The 19244-nt window shown below is 44.0% G+C and overlaps 1 protein-coding gene across 2 annotated transcripts in view; it reads left to right on the forward strand.

Moving 5' to 3' along the window:
* APPL1 (adaptor protein, phosphotyrosine interacting with PH domain and leucine zipper 1) overlaps positions 1-19244 on the forward strand; it is an 820938-nt gene that overhangs the window by 287910 nt on the left and 513784 nt on the right. For both annotated transcript variants that reach the window (XM_069643674.1, XM_069643675.1), the window contains exons 8-10: positions 2551-2697; positions 3062-3144; positions 4458-4616. In XM_069643674.1, the coding sequence (XP_069499775.1) occupies positions 2551-2697; positions 3062-3144; positions 4458-4616 (389 nt within the window). The remainder of the gene's footprint in view (positions 1-2550; positions 2698-3061; positions 3145-4457; positions 4617-19244) is intronic.

Genomic DNA, 19244 nt, shown 5'->3' on the forward strand with positions numbered 1-19244 from the left:
GCGTTTAAATGCGTTCGCTGGAGAAGGCTTCAAAGGAGTTGATTTCAGAATCACTGAGGCACATGATACAACCATATTATTGGGCATTCCTTTTTTCAGGGAATATGGCGCATATGTCATAAATTGGGGGCGTGTGCAAGTCACAATTGTATAAAGCTTGAATTTCCAACTTTAACCACAAACAGCAGCCAGCTAGTGGGGACACGGCTAGCAAAGCCAAATCCACCTTGGCTGCTCAAGGAGCAAGCTCTCCGCAGTCACAGCCAAGGAGAAGAAGAAACAAGTAACTTGTCTGAGTCTCAGCAGGACACCACTCGTGGACACGACAATAGCTCAATAACACCTCCAGTTGGTTCCAAACGTAAAATACTTCCGGGGCTGTTCAAAGAGCAGAACGCTCCGCAGTTACAGCCGAGGGATGAAAATTAGAGTTTGTATGTCGTCGTTGTCAGAGATACTTTGGTCGTCGTTGTTGTTGAATATGAATGGAAGAAGGCAGTTAGGTAATCGTTGTAAAACGCCGCTCCGAAAGCAGCCTTGGCAAATTAAATGAGGATTTAGTAGAAAACAAATTGTTCTGCAGCAATGTCAGTGCCGTCTGAGGATGGCGGCTTGTTTTAGTAAACACACAGTTTTCAAGTAATCAAATGACAGTGTTGTACTATGTTCAAGACGAATAACAGTCATAACGATTAGAGCGAGGCTTACCGACTCTGCGAGATGTGAGGCAATATCGACTCACAGCTAGCACACCACGCAGCGCTCCATGCATGCGCAGTGTTTTTAAAGGCAAGTCCTTGTAGTATCCTGGTAATAGAAAGATTACTTGATGTAGTGCATGCCAAAAATTCAATCACAGAGCCAAAGTGGAACAGGACCTCCTTCCAGTAATCCACAAAACACACAGCTAGCAGTATCTGCCCAATTCTGTTTTTCATGTGAAAGGGACTTTTCATTTGGTGGCCTTTTTATTGCACCCCACAGTTTTAAGCAAAAGAAAAACATTGTTAAGGGAGAAAATATCAATGCAGAGCCAAAAAGATCCCATATTGAGAAGAAGGCAAGCCTTAAAGAAGTCTTGAGAGAACTAAATGAACTGATCAAGGAAGTAGAGAGACTATTTACAGATCATCTATTGAACAAAAGGTTGCTGGAGGCAAAATACAGGAGAAGGGAGTCATTCTCCTGCCTTTAGTTGTTAAGCTATTGGTATAGTCTGTTAGAGTTAGTTTGGATGGTGGACATTATTTTAAGACATTTCACCGACCTAGCACCTTAGCTATTTTTGTTATATAGGGCCCACCCCTTTGAAATAGGGAAGGGCAGACATATTTTCTTTAATAAATGAATATTTCAAAATGTCTTACAAGAGTCCTCACCCTTATTATGACCCGCCACAGGAGACATCACTTTATTGAAATGAATACTGTGCTACCCTGAATCTTAACCCAACAGTTGATTGCTCTATGACAGACCTCGCCATTAAGGTACCGATTTGCCTAAGATTGGAGAGTGCCCTGACTCTCTGAACAAATGGCTGAGCTGGTCCTTCCTAACAGACAATTTGAGCGGGGCCAAGTATATGTGTTTCATACAGGGGTGCCAAGGTGTCCTGTTGCAATTCCATTTGCCCCTTGAGAATTTCAGCATTTAGGTGAATCATCTTCTAAGTTTATAGTTAGATGGAAGAGTATAGATCCATTACATTACAGTTCATTGCTTCATTTCTCTCAACCTATACATGTGATGATGGTGATGTGTTAGGCCCTTTGGCTTGACTGACAACACAAATCATGAAATTACATGACTGTTGATCTCAATGAGTGCACGGGAAGTGATGTCATGCAGTTTTGATCCATCAACTGTTGTAAAAGTAATGATTAATTTCAAAAGGCCACACATGCAGAAACAGAAGTGGCAGAGGCCAGCCTAGCTGGATACAATAAATTTATTGTGATTTGTTAACAGTACGTACTTGATCACAATCTGCTATTTCCACAAAAGTGTAGCACTTACCTGTTTATGTAAAGTATGTAACGCATATCCTTGGTAGAGTAGGAGAAGGGAAAAATTCCATGTGAATGATGAATTATGACTAATATATTTGTTAAGCGTAAACTTAAGGATGTTCTTTTCCTCACACCTGAACACTTCATAAAATATCCATTTGGCTTAGGTATGGCAAGTATGATCTGATTTACATGAAGCCCATATGTCACTGCTCACAAAGTAGTTGATCAACTACATTTGTCCATGACTTTCAGTAGTTGGCTTTTATCACCAGCATTTTCAATTGTTAATTCTTTTTATTGACTGCGTTTCATTTAAGGAAGCCAAAATGTTTTTATTTGCCCATCGTTTTCATCAATTTATTTCTATATGTGTCTCTTTTCTCTTAGAGGGGTACAGAACCCATAAACATGTTCCCAATAACTCATATATTATGTAATAACATTCTTATGATCAAGTGTTGCTGGTTTGTGTACAATGCTTGAACTGTACAAAACTAAAACATATGTAAGTCAAAAAGTGCTATGTTGTGTCCCCTAGATCAAGGCTGAGGTTATAGAAGATGTTTACACTTCCAGGAAGAAGCAGCATCAAACTATGATGCATTATTTCTGTGCATTAAATACCCTTCAGTACAAAAAGAAAATTGCAATCTTGGAGCCCTTGCTAGGATACATGCAAGCTGAGGTAATTGTTCTTTTTTATATGGGATAAAGAGATTTCCATTTCTGGAACATCTGCCAGTGACTTGTTATAGTTATCAATGATACATTTACATTTCTTATCAAAATTGTGTTATATATGTTTTTCACATGTACAGTTTTTTTTTTTTTTTTATGAAAGTATTATTTTAGCTCACATTTCTGTATGATGTGGCAGTGCAGTGTGTACTAATCCTGGTGATTTTAAATAGTTTCACTTAATGGCTAGAAAGATTTAGCTGTGTGCATGTTATTTGGTCTAATATTTATAAAAGTAAAAGACAAAAAGGATTGACAAAACTTTTTGTTGATGTTTCTTGAATGTTTTGTCTATATATTTTTCCTTTTAGATAAACTTCTTTAAAATGGGCTCTGATAATCTTAGTGATCCTCTGGAAGAATTCCTTGCAAATATTGGTACAAGTGTACAAAAGTAAGTAATGTTTTCTTTCCTAAATGCAACTTGACTCCTACGTCAGGCTCACTGTTTTGTGCAAAACAAGACATTTAGGAATAGTTTCACAAAATGTATTGCTGTTTGTTTTCTTAAGTAGATTTGCATTTTGTGTTCACATTTTTGTGCTGGATGCAGAAGTTGTATTTGAATTTGATCTGAATTATTGCTCTTTGTTTCTATTGCTTGACGTAGATAGAAATTCTAGTTTATGGAGAAATATTTAATAAACAATGTCAATTCCCCAAACAAATTAGAAACTATTATGTCCTCTTTCAAATTCTTGTCTGGTAGTTGACTGTTGAGGCGTCTATGTACTGTTACTTTTCATAGTAACTCCTCCATGTTTCGAATGTCCTCCTGTCATTGCTCGTCTATTAGCCTGTGTTCAACCAGCTTATTACATATGGACAAAAATAAAGCTTAAGCTGTTTAGGACATGTCTATGGATGCAGCCGTTAGGGATCTGGCTCGTACCTTATCGAGCTGTATACCATGACTAGCTCCACTGAAAGGTGTTTTTTATCCCACTGTTTGGTTAATAGTAAAAGTAATTGATCTGTCAGTCAAGCTAGCGGCCAGTAGCTGGTGGCTATCTTCTTTCTCGCAGCAGTGTTTTCCTTCAATTAAGGATTCCACACTTCCGCTGGTCCTCCTTTTCTCATATAGATTTTTTAAGCTGTCCACAGGACTTAAAATCCCTTCTCCCCAATATGTGCAGATTGCCCTATTGTGTATCCTTCACAGAGCCTCTAAAACATTTTTTTTTATTGCTGGTCTAAACATTGGTGCTTCTTGTATTGTTTTCCTCCATCATGATGTTTATTAGTTATTTTTTATCTCATGTTGTTCCAGCTTTCCATTAATTCTGTTCTGCAAAAGCCCAACTTTCCTTAACCCTTGATAGCATATAAGCTGAATAAGTAATGCAATAGTGTCTGGTCCAGGCAGAGTGCTTGACCTTAGGAAACAGACTAGTAATGACTTTGGTGAGTATGTTTTCCTACAGGTTAATTATTGGATTAAGGCAACTGATCTAAGAATAGACTACTAAGAGTTTAAGTGGATTGAAAAGATTTAACAATGAATATGGGCCAAATGTGACCAAATATTCTATTTTACATCCTTTATCTTGTACATAAAAAGACCACATTCATCCCTGCTAATTGGAGTACGTTTTGTATAGAATTGTGGATGTATACGTCTGTAACGTCATTTAGATTATTCACAATGTGTCTTGATTTAACATATTTTATTAGACTTCTGATACAGGGTCTGTTGTTTCATCTTAGTGTGCGCAGGGAAATGGATGGTGACATGGAGACTATGCAGCAGACCATAGAAGACTTGGAGGTAGCCAGCGATCCTTTATATTTACCAGATCCTGATCCTTCAAAAATTCCTGTGAACCGTAACTTAACTAGGAAAGCTGGCTATTTGAATACGCGCAAGTAAGTAAGGTCTCCTGTCTGTGCTGAATTTTGTGTCTAATACAGTTCCCATATACATTCATTTCTATTTAGTTGCTAATTACCTTTTATATAGCAAGTTTTACGTGTTAAGATGGATTTTCAAAATCGGAATTGGTGGGAGGATTTTGGGAGGCCACCATATTATGTTAAGTTAGCCAAAACCCAATGAAGGTGTGTTAGGTAGAATTTCCTCTTTGAGTATAATTCTTCCCACTTTGAGTCCCGCAGTCTTTTTGCTGGACTATTGTATTTTTGGCCTATTTCTCTTGAGTGAGTGCAACATTTTTCCCCACTCACTCTTTTATTCGATGTCCAGTCAAAGTTCCGAACACAAAGTTTCAAAATGCAATATGTTCGAAACAAAAGGATCGGAATTTTTTTTTGTTTCGAATGCCTTTTTTTTAATGTATTTGTTTTTTTTGGGTTTCGTATAGGAAAAATTAGTGGTATTTCCCAAAACAAATGCGGTTTGGGTGCGGGGTGCGGGCCTCAACAAAAAAAAAAGGCATTCGAATTTTCTTTTTTAGATCCTTTTGGTTCGAACGTATTGCATTCGATCCTTTTGTATTCGAACATTTCACTATAAACCCTTTTACTCTAACCTTGGTAACCCTTTTTACCTCTTTTGGGTACTTTGTACTGGAGTTATACTTTCCTCCATGTTTTATGGCATCTACATTTTATCATTGCAGCACACTGCACTTTCTGTGCAGTGTTGCTGGAAGCTCGTTGACCTTCCCTTTTTATTTTTTTGTGTTAACATATGTTACCAGGATAGGGGGATACTTTTTATCCTACTCTAAGGGTGTGGAAAGAGTTGATTGACACACAGGTGTTATGTCTGTTGTCTGTTGTCAGAGACTTTTATTGAACAACACAAGGGTTTGGCGAAACTCCTTCCTGACCCTTCTACTAAGAGGGGGTTTCCGGCCTTGAAATAATATTCTAAGCGGTTTGGCAGGGTAGTCCAAATACAAAAGTCCAGCCCTCACACTTAGAAATTAAACTAATGTGAAAAGGGGGATTTTCTTTAGTCTCAAAGGTCTGTCCCACTCGCAAAAACAAGGTTCCAAAATGGTGTGACAAACTCCCAAAAGGAAGGACAACCTTATTCCCACGTCATCGTGCCCCCGAATGGTCATTGAGGGTCTTTTCTGCTTTGCTTCTCCTTGGTTTTACAGCCCACGTGGTACACTATCCTGCCAGGTGCTGTAATTATGAACAGTGCTTTGTGTTTTCTTGCTGGACTATTACTGCTTTACTGGTCACAGCTAACCTGGTATTCTCTGTCCGTATGAAGATTGCTTTGTCTCTCTCCTCATGTGGGTGCAAGTCCCAGGCTCTCCTTTGCTTTTATTGTGATCTTCCTGGGTTTGCTGCTGCTTCTTCTTCTACTACTACTACTACTACTACTACTACTACTTTGGTCACATTCAACTTGGTGTACTCTCCTGCCAGATACTATGGGCATGAAGATTACTTTGGCTCTCTCTTCATGTGGTATGGTCTTCTTGTTTTGCTGCTACTACTACTACTACTACTACTACTTTGGTCACAGCCACCCTGGTGTACTCTCATGCCAGGTACTGTGACTATGAGGTTTGGTGTGGAGGCTGTGATTCGGTATATGGGTGCAGGTCCCAGACTTTTTATTATTCTCCCAGCCTTCCCGCCAACTGTCCCGGTCTCCCCAAACTCTATGGAGAGCGGGTGCTTCCGGCTTCCACTGCTTTCCTTCGCTGCTTCCACAGCTTCTGGAGACTCCACGCTGACTCCCGGCCTTGCAGCTGTGTATCTTAGCTTCCCTGTGTGCTCCAGGCCTCCGGACTGGATGGGAGCTCAAGCTTCTGCCTTTCGCGGAAGTCTGTCTGCGACGTAGCTTCTAGGGACACAGTTAACAGCAGGTAAGTGTCTCATTCTCGGAGCTCTCAGCGTCCCGTCTCGTCTACAGCTGTCAGCATTCTAATCTCCAGATTCCTCTTAGGAGGGCCTCTCTTTGGCAGTCCTTCTTCCCTTTTTATTAGATGGAAGACATTCTATGACATCTAGTTCGCACAATTTGGTTCTGCGGAACCTGTCGTATGGATCCATGCCTCTTCCCAGTAGTGGGATCCTCATTCCTCACTCCCCACTAGTTGGTTGTTGCTCTTCCTTGTCCAGTGTTTCCTGGGGAAGTGACATTGTATACTCTGCAGACACACATGGAAGCGTGTGGGGCTAGGTCTTGTGCACGGTAACCGGGTGAGGGAGGTTAGCGGTTAGGCAAATAATACTGCCCATAAGTGTTGTACCTCGTTCCAGACGGGGTCCCCCCCCCCATGAGATCCACCCGCTGAGTGCCACCCACAGGGGGACTATCTGGTAGCAGCCTCACCTCCCTGGCCTCATGTCAAGGGGCTCTCCCCCATAGAAGCAGTGACGACATCCTGGAATTCATCACACTACCTGCATTTTTATTTTGAGATCAGCACAACCCACCTTATATGGAGTGCTTAGGGGACACATAGGTATGTCTTTTCTCACTTCTCCTGTAACTCTTTAGTTTTAGTGACAAGTCTATCTGATCGGCTGGTGGCAATGGATGTTTTCTACCAATTGTTGTGAAACTTATATCGCAGGCTGTATTCACAGCTGCAGTAAGGGGCACATGGGTCAGCCTTGACCTAAAATGGTACCTGTCTCATTATTTGCCAACTCAGGACGATTTGTCCTTTCTTGAGCCTTCTTCTGCCGACCTGGGTGGGAGAGGTCCTGATCTGTCTTTTGTCTTCACCAGGTTCCCATATGGAAACCTGCCCGGAGGCACCAGTGTGTCTGCAAGGGACAGGAAGCTGGAAGGACACCAAAACGCCTCAGGTCTTTGTCTTCCAGTATGTTTGCTTGGATCTAGTTCTAACTGGGAGCCTGGCTGTCCTCTTGGGACAGCCACCACCCAAAGTTTGAATGTGGAATTCATGCTGATTAGCTGGGTTTATGCATAAAAGGGGAGGGTCTTGATGCAGAAGCCACAGTCGACCACTGGAAGAGCCATCCCGACGAAGAAGAAAGGACTACCCCTCTGGCTACCTCCAGCAATCGCCAGAGCTGACTGAGGGGCCGCTGCAGCTCAAGCCCTTTCCTCTGTGCGACACGGAAGATCCAAACCGCATGACTTCCTCCCTTGGACTGGTGGGCCTAACCAGTCTCGAGACCAGCTACAGTTTGCGTCATTCCACGACAAGCTGTAACCTTCTGGGCCTGCAATCTCTGAATACCCTGTCTGATCAAGCACGGTTCCAGCTGCAAATTCACGGGCATCTGTCTGGGCCTACAGAGATGCCATCCTGCTTGTAGCAGTCGCCCTCAACTGAGTCATGTACCGAGAAATCGAAGGAAGTCTGCCGGATGACAACCATCGCTGCTATGAAGCCTGTGTCGAGCCTCCACAAATAAGTGCCCCGAAGATCGTCTGCTGGGTATCCCTGTGACCGAGTCCGACCGCCTACTGGACCGGAGCTGCGGTCACCTTTCTTTGGGGACCTGCCGATGGCATCATTTTTCTTTACTGAATAAGGTACTGTAACTCTTTTGGGTACTTACCTAGGTAGTTGTGTTGCTGTTCGCTTCTCTTGAGCTTCTTGAGTCACGTTTGGGTACATAACTCAACTGTGTTCTCCAAGGCCTCAGGACGTCCTCGAGGTTGAAATTCTTCAGGTGGCCTACCCAGCCCCCAAACCCTTTAATCAAGTTCCCATTACTTACTTGTTTGGAAAAGCATCTTCTCAGAACATATAACTTTGACAGTGTCTGCCTTCCTTTGTTCTGTCGCCCACAGGTCACTGGTCCCCCAGTGTCCCCATCTCACTTGTTGAAACACTGAATCCCAGATAGGTTTGGACTTCTAAAGTTAAGGTCTACGCGAAGTTATTTACTTATCAGTATCGCTCTTTCTAGTAAATGTTGGTTTATGAGATGATTTAATAACTTGAAGTTACTACTTGCCTGTTATTCTTCTAAAAGTCTACTATTGCTTTGAGTATTGCTACAGTAACTTTCTAATGTATATATCTATTTGTGTGAACTATTTTTACTTACACCAATTGCATATTGACTTTAACATTACCTTAGTGTATATAATAACCATATGTTTATAGAACTACAGTGTATAAGTGTGTCCTTGACTTAGAAGTGTGCTCAAAGGTCTTTGTACTCACTTACAGCTTTTCTCCCTCCCAGACTAAGCCAGGCTGCTCGACCATAGCTACCTAACCCTTTGGATAGTTAAGGCCAAACCTAAGAGTTGAAGCCCTGTACTCTTAAGAGTGAGTCTTCTACAGTCCTACCACAGGTGGAATTTAGTAGACTCCCTAGCAAGGTGAGGTAGCAGAGCAGTCAAAGCATAGTCTCAGGAAGGGTGTGGAGTGGTCTAGTGCTACAATGTGTCCACACAGAGCAACACCAGTAATTCCAGTTTGCCAGTAATGATATAAAATCCAATTATTTATTATGTCTTTAGTGTACACACTAAGCATATACAATCACAGGTACCTATTCTCACAAATCCTAATGAAACAAATATACACAGTCACCATTGGGTGAACTTGAATTGCATGTGAATCTATTACTTGTGCATTACAGGCGAGTGTCCGTTGCAACGGAAATAGGTACCATCTTTAGAATCAACACAAACCACTTCCCAAGTTCTTACAAAGTCCACCATTAAGATGGTTTGGGGCCTTGTGTCCAAAGGTCACCAATTCCAAAGCATATACTTCTTCAGATAAGTTTTTCTGGCATAGGCGTGCTAGTGGTTATGATTAATGCAAGAGTTATATATATGTTCAAGTAAAGTTCAGATGAGTACTCTGCTCAATCCAACACATTGGGACAGGCCTACGAAAGGATCCTTTAGCCAGGTTCCACCACCAAAGGTCGGGTCACAGCAGTTGGGGTCAGGACCTTACTCCCTAGTTAACCTAGGGAGAAAGCAACAGCAGAGTAGACTTATCCACCTGGCTCTGTGTTTTCCGGATACCAGGGTTGGAGGTTCAAGGCTTGTTCTTTTGTGCTTGTTGCTACCACAAGGGTCATCTAGACAGAATAGGTATTTTCTCTTCATGTGTATTAGTTGTGGTTGGTCGAGGTGCACATGGATCTGTTCCAGAAAACTTCCAGTTAAAGACCCAAACAAAAAGCAGTGAAGACTTCTGGGTGTGAGACAGCCACAGGATACCTCACAAACATGAACGCCAGATCCAAGGAAGGTCACCGTGGTGCGATGGCGACAGGCGATCATACCGCGATTAACAGAGGAGCAATCCCAGCAGTGCCTCGGAGTGAGACAGTTGAAACTGTAGGAGCAGGCGACTTGGTCACAAGCTGAAGATCTGCCAAGTTCCAAGGCTTTACTCGGAACAACGACGGCGGCTGCAACGAGGTATCCCAGGAGAGAGCTGGTCAGGCCACCTGTTGGTCCTGGAACAATTCTGAAGGCGCAGCAGGCACGGGTCTTGGGCAGGGGTCCAGACTGTTTGTTCCCATCCGTCCAGGGGTCGAAGCACCAACAAAGACCTGTTTGAGAACAGGTCAGAGGAGCTGGGCTTCACCGGGACAACACTGAAGTTGATGCTGGTCATCTGCAGGAGTCGTGAGCAGGCTGCTCTTCTTCATAGAAGTCTTGGTTCCAACGATGATCTGCCGAACAGTCGCAGGAGTCCTCCTTTCATCCAAGATTCAGGCTGGGAGCAAGCCAAAACCGCCCAATGGTAAGGATCTGCACCATTCAAACAGCCAGTGGCTATCCAGTCAAGGATAGCTACTGGTCATCACTTCTGCACAGCAACAGATATTCTGGCACCAGGGATGTGGATTGGGACGAGGCAGTCCCAACCCCCTTCTCTGGATCACACACAGTACCCCTTAGCCTGTGAAAGATGAGCTTTTCCAGGGAAAGGGGGTTTCCATATGTTAGGCAAAGTTTGTATGCAGCACCTTCTGGGAACACTACACATAACGATGTATGACTACAGGTGTAAGCAAACCAACCTTTGGTATAAGTCTGTACTACACAGTTTTGGTAGCGTGTTTAGCAGCCAGGCTTATCTCAAGCGTGGAATGTGAGCAGTAATGATGTTACACAGAGGTTTACAATCACAGGTGTTAAAATAAACTTGCACTCATGGTTTCTTGGATAAATACGTATTAATTTATCAGTCAGTTATAAAACGTTCATTAGAAGGAGGCAATCCTATAATAACACACAAATATACTTCAGTACTTTTCGAGAGGAGTAAAAGGCAAAGGTTATCAGAACATAAAAGACTACAATTATTCTTAGACAGTGCAAATACTTTGAGTTCACCAGAAGAGTCAATTCAATTCAATAGGCTAGGCCAAAGTCAATGGGCTAAAGTCTTGGATAGGTTAAAGCGGTTTTGGTATTTAAACGGAAAAGTCTCTGCACAAGTTCTTGGAAGTAGTTTGTAAAAAGAAGAATCATATGTTGGGTCACAAGCTGATTAGGCCTGCGAGTTGCAAAAGTTTCAAGCACTTTCACAGTGATAGGTACGTTCTGTCAGGCTTGTTTTCCAGTACCTTACAATGAAGAAAAAGATGCAGCTGATGACTTCTGTTCCTGGCCGTTCCTGCAGATCTCGCTGTTCCTGGGCCTCAGTCGTGGGGACAAGAGGGAGGACGTCGGGGGACTCCTGCACTGCACTTGGGACAGTCAAAAGCTCTCAACTGGCAAACTTCAATTTCAGTGGCTGTTTCGCGTTTCAGCGAACGCACTGGTAACAGCGCTAGTCCTGGCTGTCCAGGTTGACTGACCTTGCTTCTGAGGTACCACACTCAGCGGAGGGGGGTCAGGCTCGGGCGGCCCGATGTCGTGGTAGTCCGGAGGATCTTCCAAACGCTTTCGGCCATCTTACAAGTAACGCACACAATCTGGTGTCCCTCTCCCTGGCTCTACGGTTTCCTGCAGCACTCAGAGGAAATGCAACCAGCTCCGAGATGGGTGTCCAGGTGGTTTACTTGGGAGTTGATTGGTCCTACCAACTCAAAGGGAGAAGTTGTTCTTTGCAGGGCTTCTCTGTCGATGCAAACTTGATGATTCGGACCTGCAGCAGGGCTTCACCGGGCAAACCAATGGTCCAGGAGTTGCAGCAGCCGTCCTCTTCAAGCTCTTCTTTGGTTCCTTCATCCAGTGGACGAAAAGAGACTTGGCTTTTATTCAGTTCTCCCCCATTCATTCCAGCCTAGCTGCCACTCAACCAGCAGGGTGGCTGTCCTTGCCGGACAGTCATCCAGCCAATCATCACAGAGTGCATTTGGGTCTCCTAGGAGACTAAGCACAGGGAGTTTCAGGCACCTCCCGCACTTCCTGCCTACCCCAGACAATCTGGAGACAGAGGCGGGTTTAACTCCTGAAGCCCGCAAAAGGGGAATGAACAAAGAGACCAAACCTGGTTTGGCGCACAGACAAACTCTAGAAGGACCTTTCACAAAGGCATGGCGAAAAAGAAGACCGGGAACCATTTTAGAAACGATGGCTGAGCGCCATCTTGAAAAACATGGCTCCCGTGCATTTAACATTACCGGAGCTACGAATAGTTCACGGTCGGGAAAAATCAGGGTAGTTTGTTGTAAAACCACTTCCACCAGCCATTCCGAGAGGAAATTGTAACATTTGACTGTTACATAAGTATCTAGACACAGGGGATACTAGGTAACCCCTCCAGCACTCTATAGGAAGATAGGTTGAGCTGGGTCTAGAAATGTACAGGACTAAGTGAAGTCAATTTCACTCCACTGGTCTGGGAAACAGTCGTTTATCCCAGATAAGGTAGTTAAACCTTGGGAAAGCCTGAAAGGCTTCCCTGTGTCACTGCACTGAGGGTGCTGTGTGACACAAATGAAAAAGATGATGCCTATGGAGTTGGTTAGACTCCATAACCAAAGGAAACACAAAGGTAAAACACATATGAAATACATGAGAGAGTGGGGAAAAAGGGTCACTCTCTCCAGGTAAAGAAATCAAGTCCTCAAAATCCAGCAGTTTCTGGGGTCTCTAAGGTAGAGGGAATTAGCAGATTTTTGAGAATTCTCCCTAACACCATATAAGACATGTTTTTTCTTTTTTGTAGTAGAAATGTTTTATATATACTGGGAGGAACAATGCTCTTTTGATCACAAATCAACATACAATAGATATGAAATCAGAATTGATGGGAAGTAGTGTCTATCTCGCTATTGGGGTGAGTTTGATTGACATTCTGACCAGGTTGTGGAGAGTAAATGGAACTGTCACTGTGGACAATACATGGGTGGACACACATAGAAAAAGGACAACCAACATTAGACATTTAATTGCAGGTAAGTGATATGGCGGCCCGCTGTGTTAGGGAAGTGACCCTGATGAACGAAGTACTAGAGTGGAAGCAGAGAAAGTGAGGGACATATCAGGTTAGAAGCGAGGGAAAAATCTTCGCTAGAAGGCAGAGATGGGTAAAGAGGGAAACTGTGAGGCGAGGATGTAGGCTTTTAGTTTGGATTTGAACAAATCTGTGTGGACTGTTTCTCGGCTGTCCTGTGGAAGAGAATTTCATGCATGTGAAGCAAGAGTAGAGTTGTATAGAGGAGGTTAGATACAGTGGTGCCTTACCATGGATAGTTTTCTGAACCAGAAGAAGTCATTTAAATCTGGCCCTGTTTTGCATAGTCGGCCATCCAGCCTGGCTACTGTATGTGGAAGTAGGTGTGAAGCAGAGGAGTTCAAAGTCGGTCCTGGTAGCGAAGTTAATGATCATGTTAAGAAGACAGAAAGCATAGTTGTGGAGACCCAAGATGATGTTGGCATATGCAAGTTAGAGAAGACTGGAGTGGTTAAGAGATACCTGGTGGTGTTGAAAGGAAGGATCTGCCTGCTTTTCTTAATATTTAGGAGGTTGAGGCCAGCCACTGTTTCAGTTTTGCAGATGAAAGAACAGGTGTGAATACTGTTAGATGATACTGAGGCTTCTAGCTGAAGTGTAGGGGAGAGTTTCTGGTGGGAACTGGATAGGCAGGGGTAGATATGAGCGGGTATTTGACAGGGTGGAAGAGCACCTCTGTTTTGGTAGAGTTAAATATCGGAGAGTGCGATCCAATATTGAATGGCAGAGAGACTGTTGTCAGATGCAAATAATAGCGGGATCAGAGGAGAGTTCAAGAAAAGAGAAGGTGATTTGGATGTCGTTTGCGAAGAGTTGCTATGTGAACCCAAAAGAGGAGATATTGCCCCAAGAGCAGAGGTGTAGAGTGTAAAGAGGAGTGGACCCAAGACTGAGCACTCTGGAACATAAACAGTTGGAGAAGTGAGTTTCCTGACCTGAGAAGGCAGGAAGAAGGCCAAAGATGAACATGGTCAACGAACAAGGGAAAAGTCATGTGCCATCTAAGGATGCTAGCCACCTTCTGTAGCCATTCAAGGTAAATGCAAAAGTGCATGAACACAAACGGTAAACATATCACAGCTGCCATCAACTTGTCTTAGGCACATAAGAAAAGTAACCAAAAATTAATCCATTATATAAAATTTTTTGTATAAGGATGCAAAGTATCCTAACTTCACTAGACCGTTTTTCCCCCCATAAGAATGAGCGAAACCGGCAAGTGAAGTAAATCAGAAGGCTTTACTTGCTTCCAAAAGTCAGGCCAGTGTTCAAAACAAGCAAAAAGAAAAGTTGTCCCATAGAAATCTATGGCGGCAAAGGTGCAAACAGAAACTCTTTCCAGTTCTGGCAGATTTGTACCTTTTGGAATCCGCACATCTTTGATTTCAATTTTGTTTTTGTTTAAAATGCATGTGTTGGATGTTAAAGAAAAACATTGTGTCAGATAACATGTTTGGGAGCATGGCATAGGTGTGCATATTTACCACCGTGCACACGCTGTGGCTGATCACCCAAGTAACAAAGAAAATGCTGCTTCTAGTGGTTTGACACTTGCAGAAGCTCTGCTGTAGGCAATCTGCGCATTCAGACAAGCGAAAGCAAGCACACTTTTGTTATTACCAATTGCACCCCTTGCATGGCTAAACAGTACCAAATGCCATTTTCGTAGAAACAGGTTTGATAACGTATGTAAAACCTACAGTGGTATGAGAAACTTAAGACACGTAGTCAAGTGTTATGCTCTTCTCTCTTAGCCTTAACACAAAACACCCACACAGACTTCGAAAAATAACTGCACTATAATTCCCAAAGAAACCCCCAAAAAACATATTTTTAAACAAACCCATGACCATCTCTGTACCAATCAGTAACTATAGCTCTCCATAGGTCTGCACCCTGCTTGAGCTCTTAATCTTTGATGCAAGGAACAGCTTTCTTTTTATTTATACCAGAGAATCTTCAAAATAACTCACAGATTCTGGGTTGTAAAATGTGGTCTTGCCCTCCATCCCTGAAAGAACCAGGGGACATCATTACGTCAGACAAATTGGAGGTAGCATACTGCGCTAAATTGGATCATGAAATCACACACATGCACATGGAAATGTTTCTTTTTGTTTTGTTTATCAAGTGATGTAGATGTGTTTGTTTACTTTCACTTGGTTCAGTTTAACTCTCTGAGGCTATTCAATCTCTGTGCTTCTCCTGATTGGCAGTCTCCCACAAGTTTGTCTGTTCTCCTTCCCAAATATAAGACTGGTTTCACCAAGACTACATCGATCTCTTGGCTCTATTAGCATAGAACAACTCTTTCAGAGGCTTAACTTCACCAGGATATAGCAACAGAGACCTTCTTCGTCTTGGCTTGTCAAGGGCTATCATATGCACTTTGGGTTTGTCTGGATGAATGCACCACTTGACAGGAACTCTCACTTTCTTTGCCTTTTTCCAGGATATCCTTTGTCAGAGTGTATCTCCATCCACTTGGATCGATCACAACTAACTGTCATGGTCAATCAGTAGATCTCACCATAAATTGTTTGTTGGACCCCTGTGAGTTAAGTTGCATCTGGAACTCGCTCTCACCTCTCATCCTTGTAGCCTGATGGCTGGAAGTGGAGTATTCCAATGTCTGCAGCATGGTCTTCCTTTTTCAGTATGCCCTGCCAGTGTGGCATCTCTTCGGGTTTACTATCCGGTTAACTTTCAATGAAAATTAAATATTTAAAATACCTGCTGGATCTGTTCTAATGGCATGTGTGAGAAACCTGAAGGTGTCTCCCTGACTAGTCTGTCATCCAGGTGGCCAGGACAAAGGCCATCGCTATTGTATCCAGTTCCTGGGGGTGAACCAGTGAGGGAGGATCACTATGATGGGGTGGGGGTGGAGGGGGGGGGGTCTCTGGCGAGTGGAAGTGGGACACAGACGGGTGAGATGCGGTATCCCCCTTCTCATGACAACTTTTCCCCAAACCACCATGTAGGATACACAAACACTTTACCCCCCCCTTTTCTGACGCGAACACTTTCACGCATTACGAAGGACGACAGACTAACACTTGAGCCATTTACATGACGTGTCCCAACACAAGGGTCAGATGCAAACTCAAGCATTGACCTGAATCACACACACCCGACAGCCTTTTCCCTTCCACACAGGGATAAAAGGTGAAGCATGAGAGAACACTACGAGCAAGGCAGACCGCACGTCCAGGAAGCTAACTCAGCACAGCAGTTCAAGAGGAGGAGAAAGACGGTGCATACCAAGAGGGTGACCAGGAGAGAAGCAACCTTGCCCTTTCCGACCAAGGCCAGTGAAACCTCTGCACAAGGATTCGTAAGGCCGCAAACAATAGCCAACATATGTTGCGGCAGATGTCAACGGTGCACAAGACCCTCCTCCACTGATAACCTAGCCAGGGAGAGACGCTTCTCTCCGTGGTACCAACCGTGACTCCAAAGAGAAAGAAAGCCAAGCAGTTCATCACACCTGGTGAGTTGAGGGGAGAGTCGATAAGAACCCGAACTGTGTTGAACGAAAAGTAGCAAACGGCTAATTGAACTGTGAAAGGTTAAACAAACAATTGATGATAAAAGGAGAAAAACCAGTCTGGCACCATGTGGGTGCTTACTCGGGACACTCTGGGCGATTACACGATTGTTGAAGCTACCATAACAGAAGGCCTTGGGAAAGGCAAGAAGAGTCAAAGTGGTTATAAAGGAGTCTTGTGAAATCCTCTGTAAAGTCGAAGGTCTTTGACTGACAGATGCTTGTGAAGCTAAGAGAAGTGAATCCTGCACCATAAGAGTCGGATGCAAAGGGCATCATAGACAAGATTGGCAAGAGTGAACCCGAATGAGGGATGCCGGTAAAAGGGAGCGAAGTCTAAAGTCTCAAAATACCGTATGTTATCAGATTGAACCAGACCGAGGGATGTCCACAGTGAAATGTTCAAAAAGACAGTAAGATTTGTGAAAGTCAAAAAGAAGATTGTAGTGAAAGCCATAGTGAACCCGAACGAGGGAGGCGAAGAATCGAGAAGGGTCTGAAACCGAACGAGGGAGATCCAAGGGGTGAACAGCCATCACCCGAAGATTACATGAAAACAAGAAGGAACTTCAAACTTCTGTTTATGATTTGAACCACGGGTGCTTGAAAGTAAGGGAACATAATTATCAGAGGTCTGAGTATCATTAAAGAACTTTCTAAGGGATCTGCGCCCGGAAGAAGGGAACCCATAGGTGAAAGACATCACCCGAGCCATATGTGAAAAGGAATTTGTTTATCTGAATACATCAGGCCCACAGCGGCAAGAGTCTTTTTGAATAGAAAAGATTTAACCACTAAATGCCCTGATTGCTAAAAGTGGAACTGTTAGCTCGTGCTGGGAAGGCTCAAGTGTGGCTGTGCTCCAAAGTCCACCCTTGTCCCGTGCTGAAAAGGTGGGTAAGGGAGACCCCATGTACCGCATCTTGCCACCATGAGTTCCTTACAGATGGGAACCTCTTTGCAAACATTGTGCATTAAAGACAGCTGAATACCTATTTAATTTATCGGGAGCCAATGAAGTCCTAATGAATACGGTAAAAGACCTGGAATATTAATTGTTAGGCAGAATCCTGTGCAGTGCCCTTAGGGACCACTACACACAATTAAGACTACAGTTGGCAATACAAGTTTTACCCTTGGTACAAGCCTGTACGACTATATTAAAGTGGTAGCAGTAGCAGAGCAGCCAGGCTTATCTCAAGAGTATATGAGCAGTATCAGAGATTACACAAAGGGACCACAATTACTGTGACTCAAGCAAACACTGACTCAAGGTTTCAGGTAAAAAATATAAGTACATTTATTTTTAAAATTGTTTGTTATAAACACGACACTTCTATTAATTCAAAATCACACGTAAAATACACTACAACCAGCCAATTCACTTTGTACGGTATAGCTCAAGGTAAGTACCCTGTGTTTTAACGGACCGGTGTTGTGAAACAAAAGACGTTACCGGGAATACACTTGCGATCACTTTTTGACAGTAATGACAGTTCGGTCTTACTAAATAAACGCGTATCCGCGGCAAGAAATGTTACCGGGGCAAAACACACTTACCACCTGAGACCCTCCTCTGGCAGCCATCCTCAGATTTTTACCGCACGTTCAAGTGTTGGGAGTCCTCGTGCTATAGCTCTTGAGCTCTTACTGCGTTTTGCGATTTTTCAAAGAGTTTAATCTCATTTTTTTGGTCAATTGAGCCTCAAGCTCCACCGTTTCTACTTCTGATCAACGGGGACCCGTTTCAAAATTTTCTACGCCTCTCAAGGGTGAAGTTTACGTCGAGTTCCACTTCTTGGAGGATTCCAGAAGATCTGAGGCCTACTCCATGGACATGGCCCAGGACAAAGGAAATACAACACCCGGATCCAAGCTGTTCAGGAACTGCCCTGGATGTGGATTGCAGAACATCTTCAAGGAGGACAAGTATTCTAGATTCCTCTACTGCCTTCACAAAGACAAAACGCACGTGGAGAAGGACTGCATTTTGCAAGAACATGTCGGAGCGGACCATGAAGGATCGGCGTACTCGCCTCACCAACTGTCTGGAAGGGAAGAGCCCAACGGTAGGTGAGAAGAATAAGAGGTCCGAGCGGGCTTCTAAAACCTTAGAGGGCGCTCCGGCGATGGGGGCCCAACAAAATGCAAAGCACACCGCGTCCACGGGCACCGGGAGCGCCGAACGGTTGGGCTCCTCGGCTGCCTGGCAGGACGCACTTTCACCGACGCCATCAACCACGAGCCAACGCTCTGGCTCTGGGAAGAGGAAATCAGAGAACTCGGGGAATCTTCGGGAGAAGTCCCGGTCGATCCCGACTGAGACAGCCGAGGGGGAGCGATGCGGTGACCCTCCCCCCAAGGTGAAGGCCTCAAGCACGCCCAAAGTCGTGAAGGCCTTGATTCACCCGGCTAAGGCCTCTATCGAGGGAGTCGTGGCGGCCCTGGCGAAGCCTGTGGAGGCTACCCCAGTGGAGGCGACCTTGGGGCCCAGAGTTTCTCTGCCACCGCGGAGGGAATCCTCTTTTCAGCCCATCGATAAGACCTCTGTGAGAACCCCGGTGGAAAAAGAGGGGAGGTGCCGGTGGCCATCACGGACACGGGTACAGCCTCTGAAGCGGAGCTGGCTGGAGTCGTGAAGATCCT

This window comes from Ambystoma mexicanum, chromosome 2p (genome assembly GCF_040938575.1).
Source record: "Ambystoma mexicanum isolate Mex_15411 chromosome 2p, UKY_AmexF1_1, whole genome shotgun sequence".
Lineage (NCBI taxonomy): Eukaryota > Metazoa > Chordata > Amphibia > Caudata > Ambystomatidae > Ambystoma > Ambystoma mexicanum.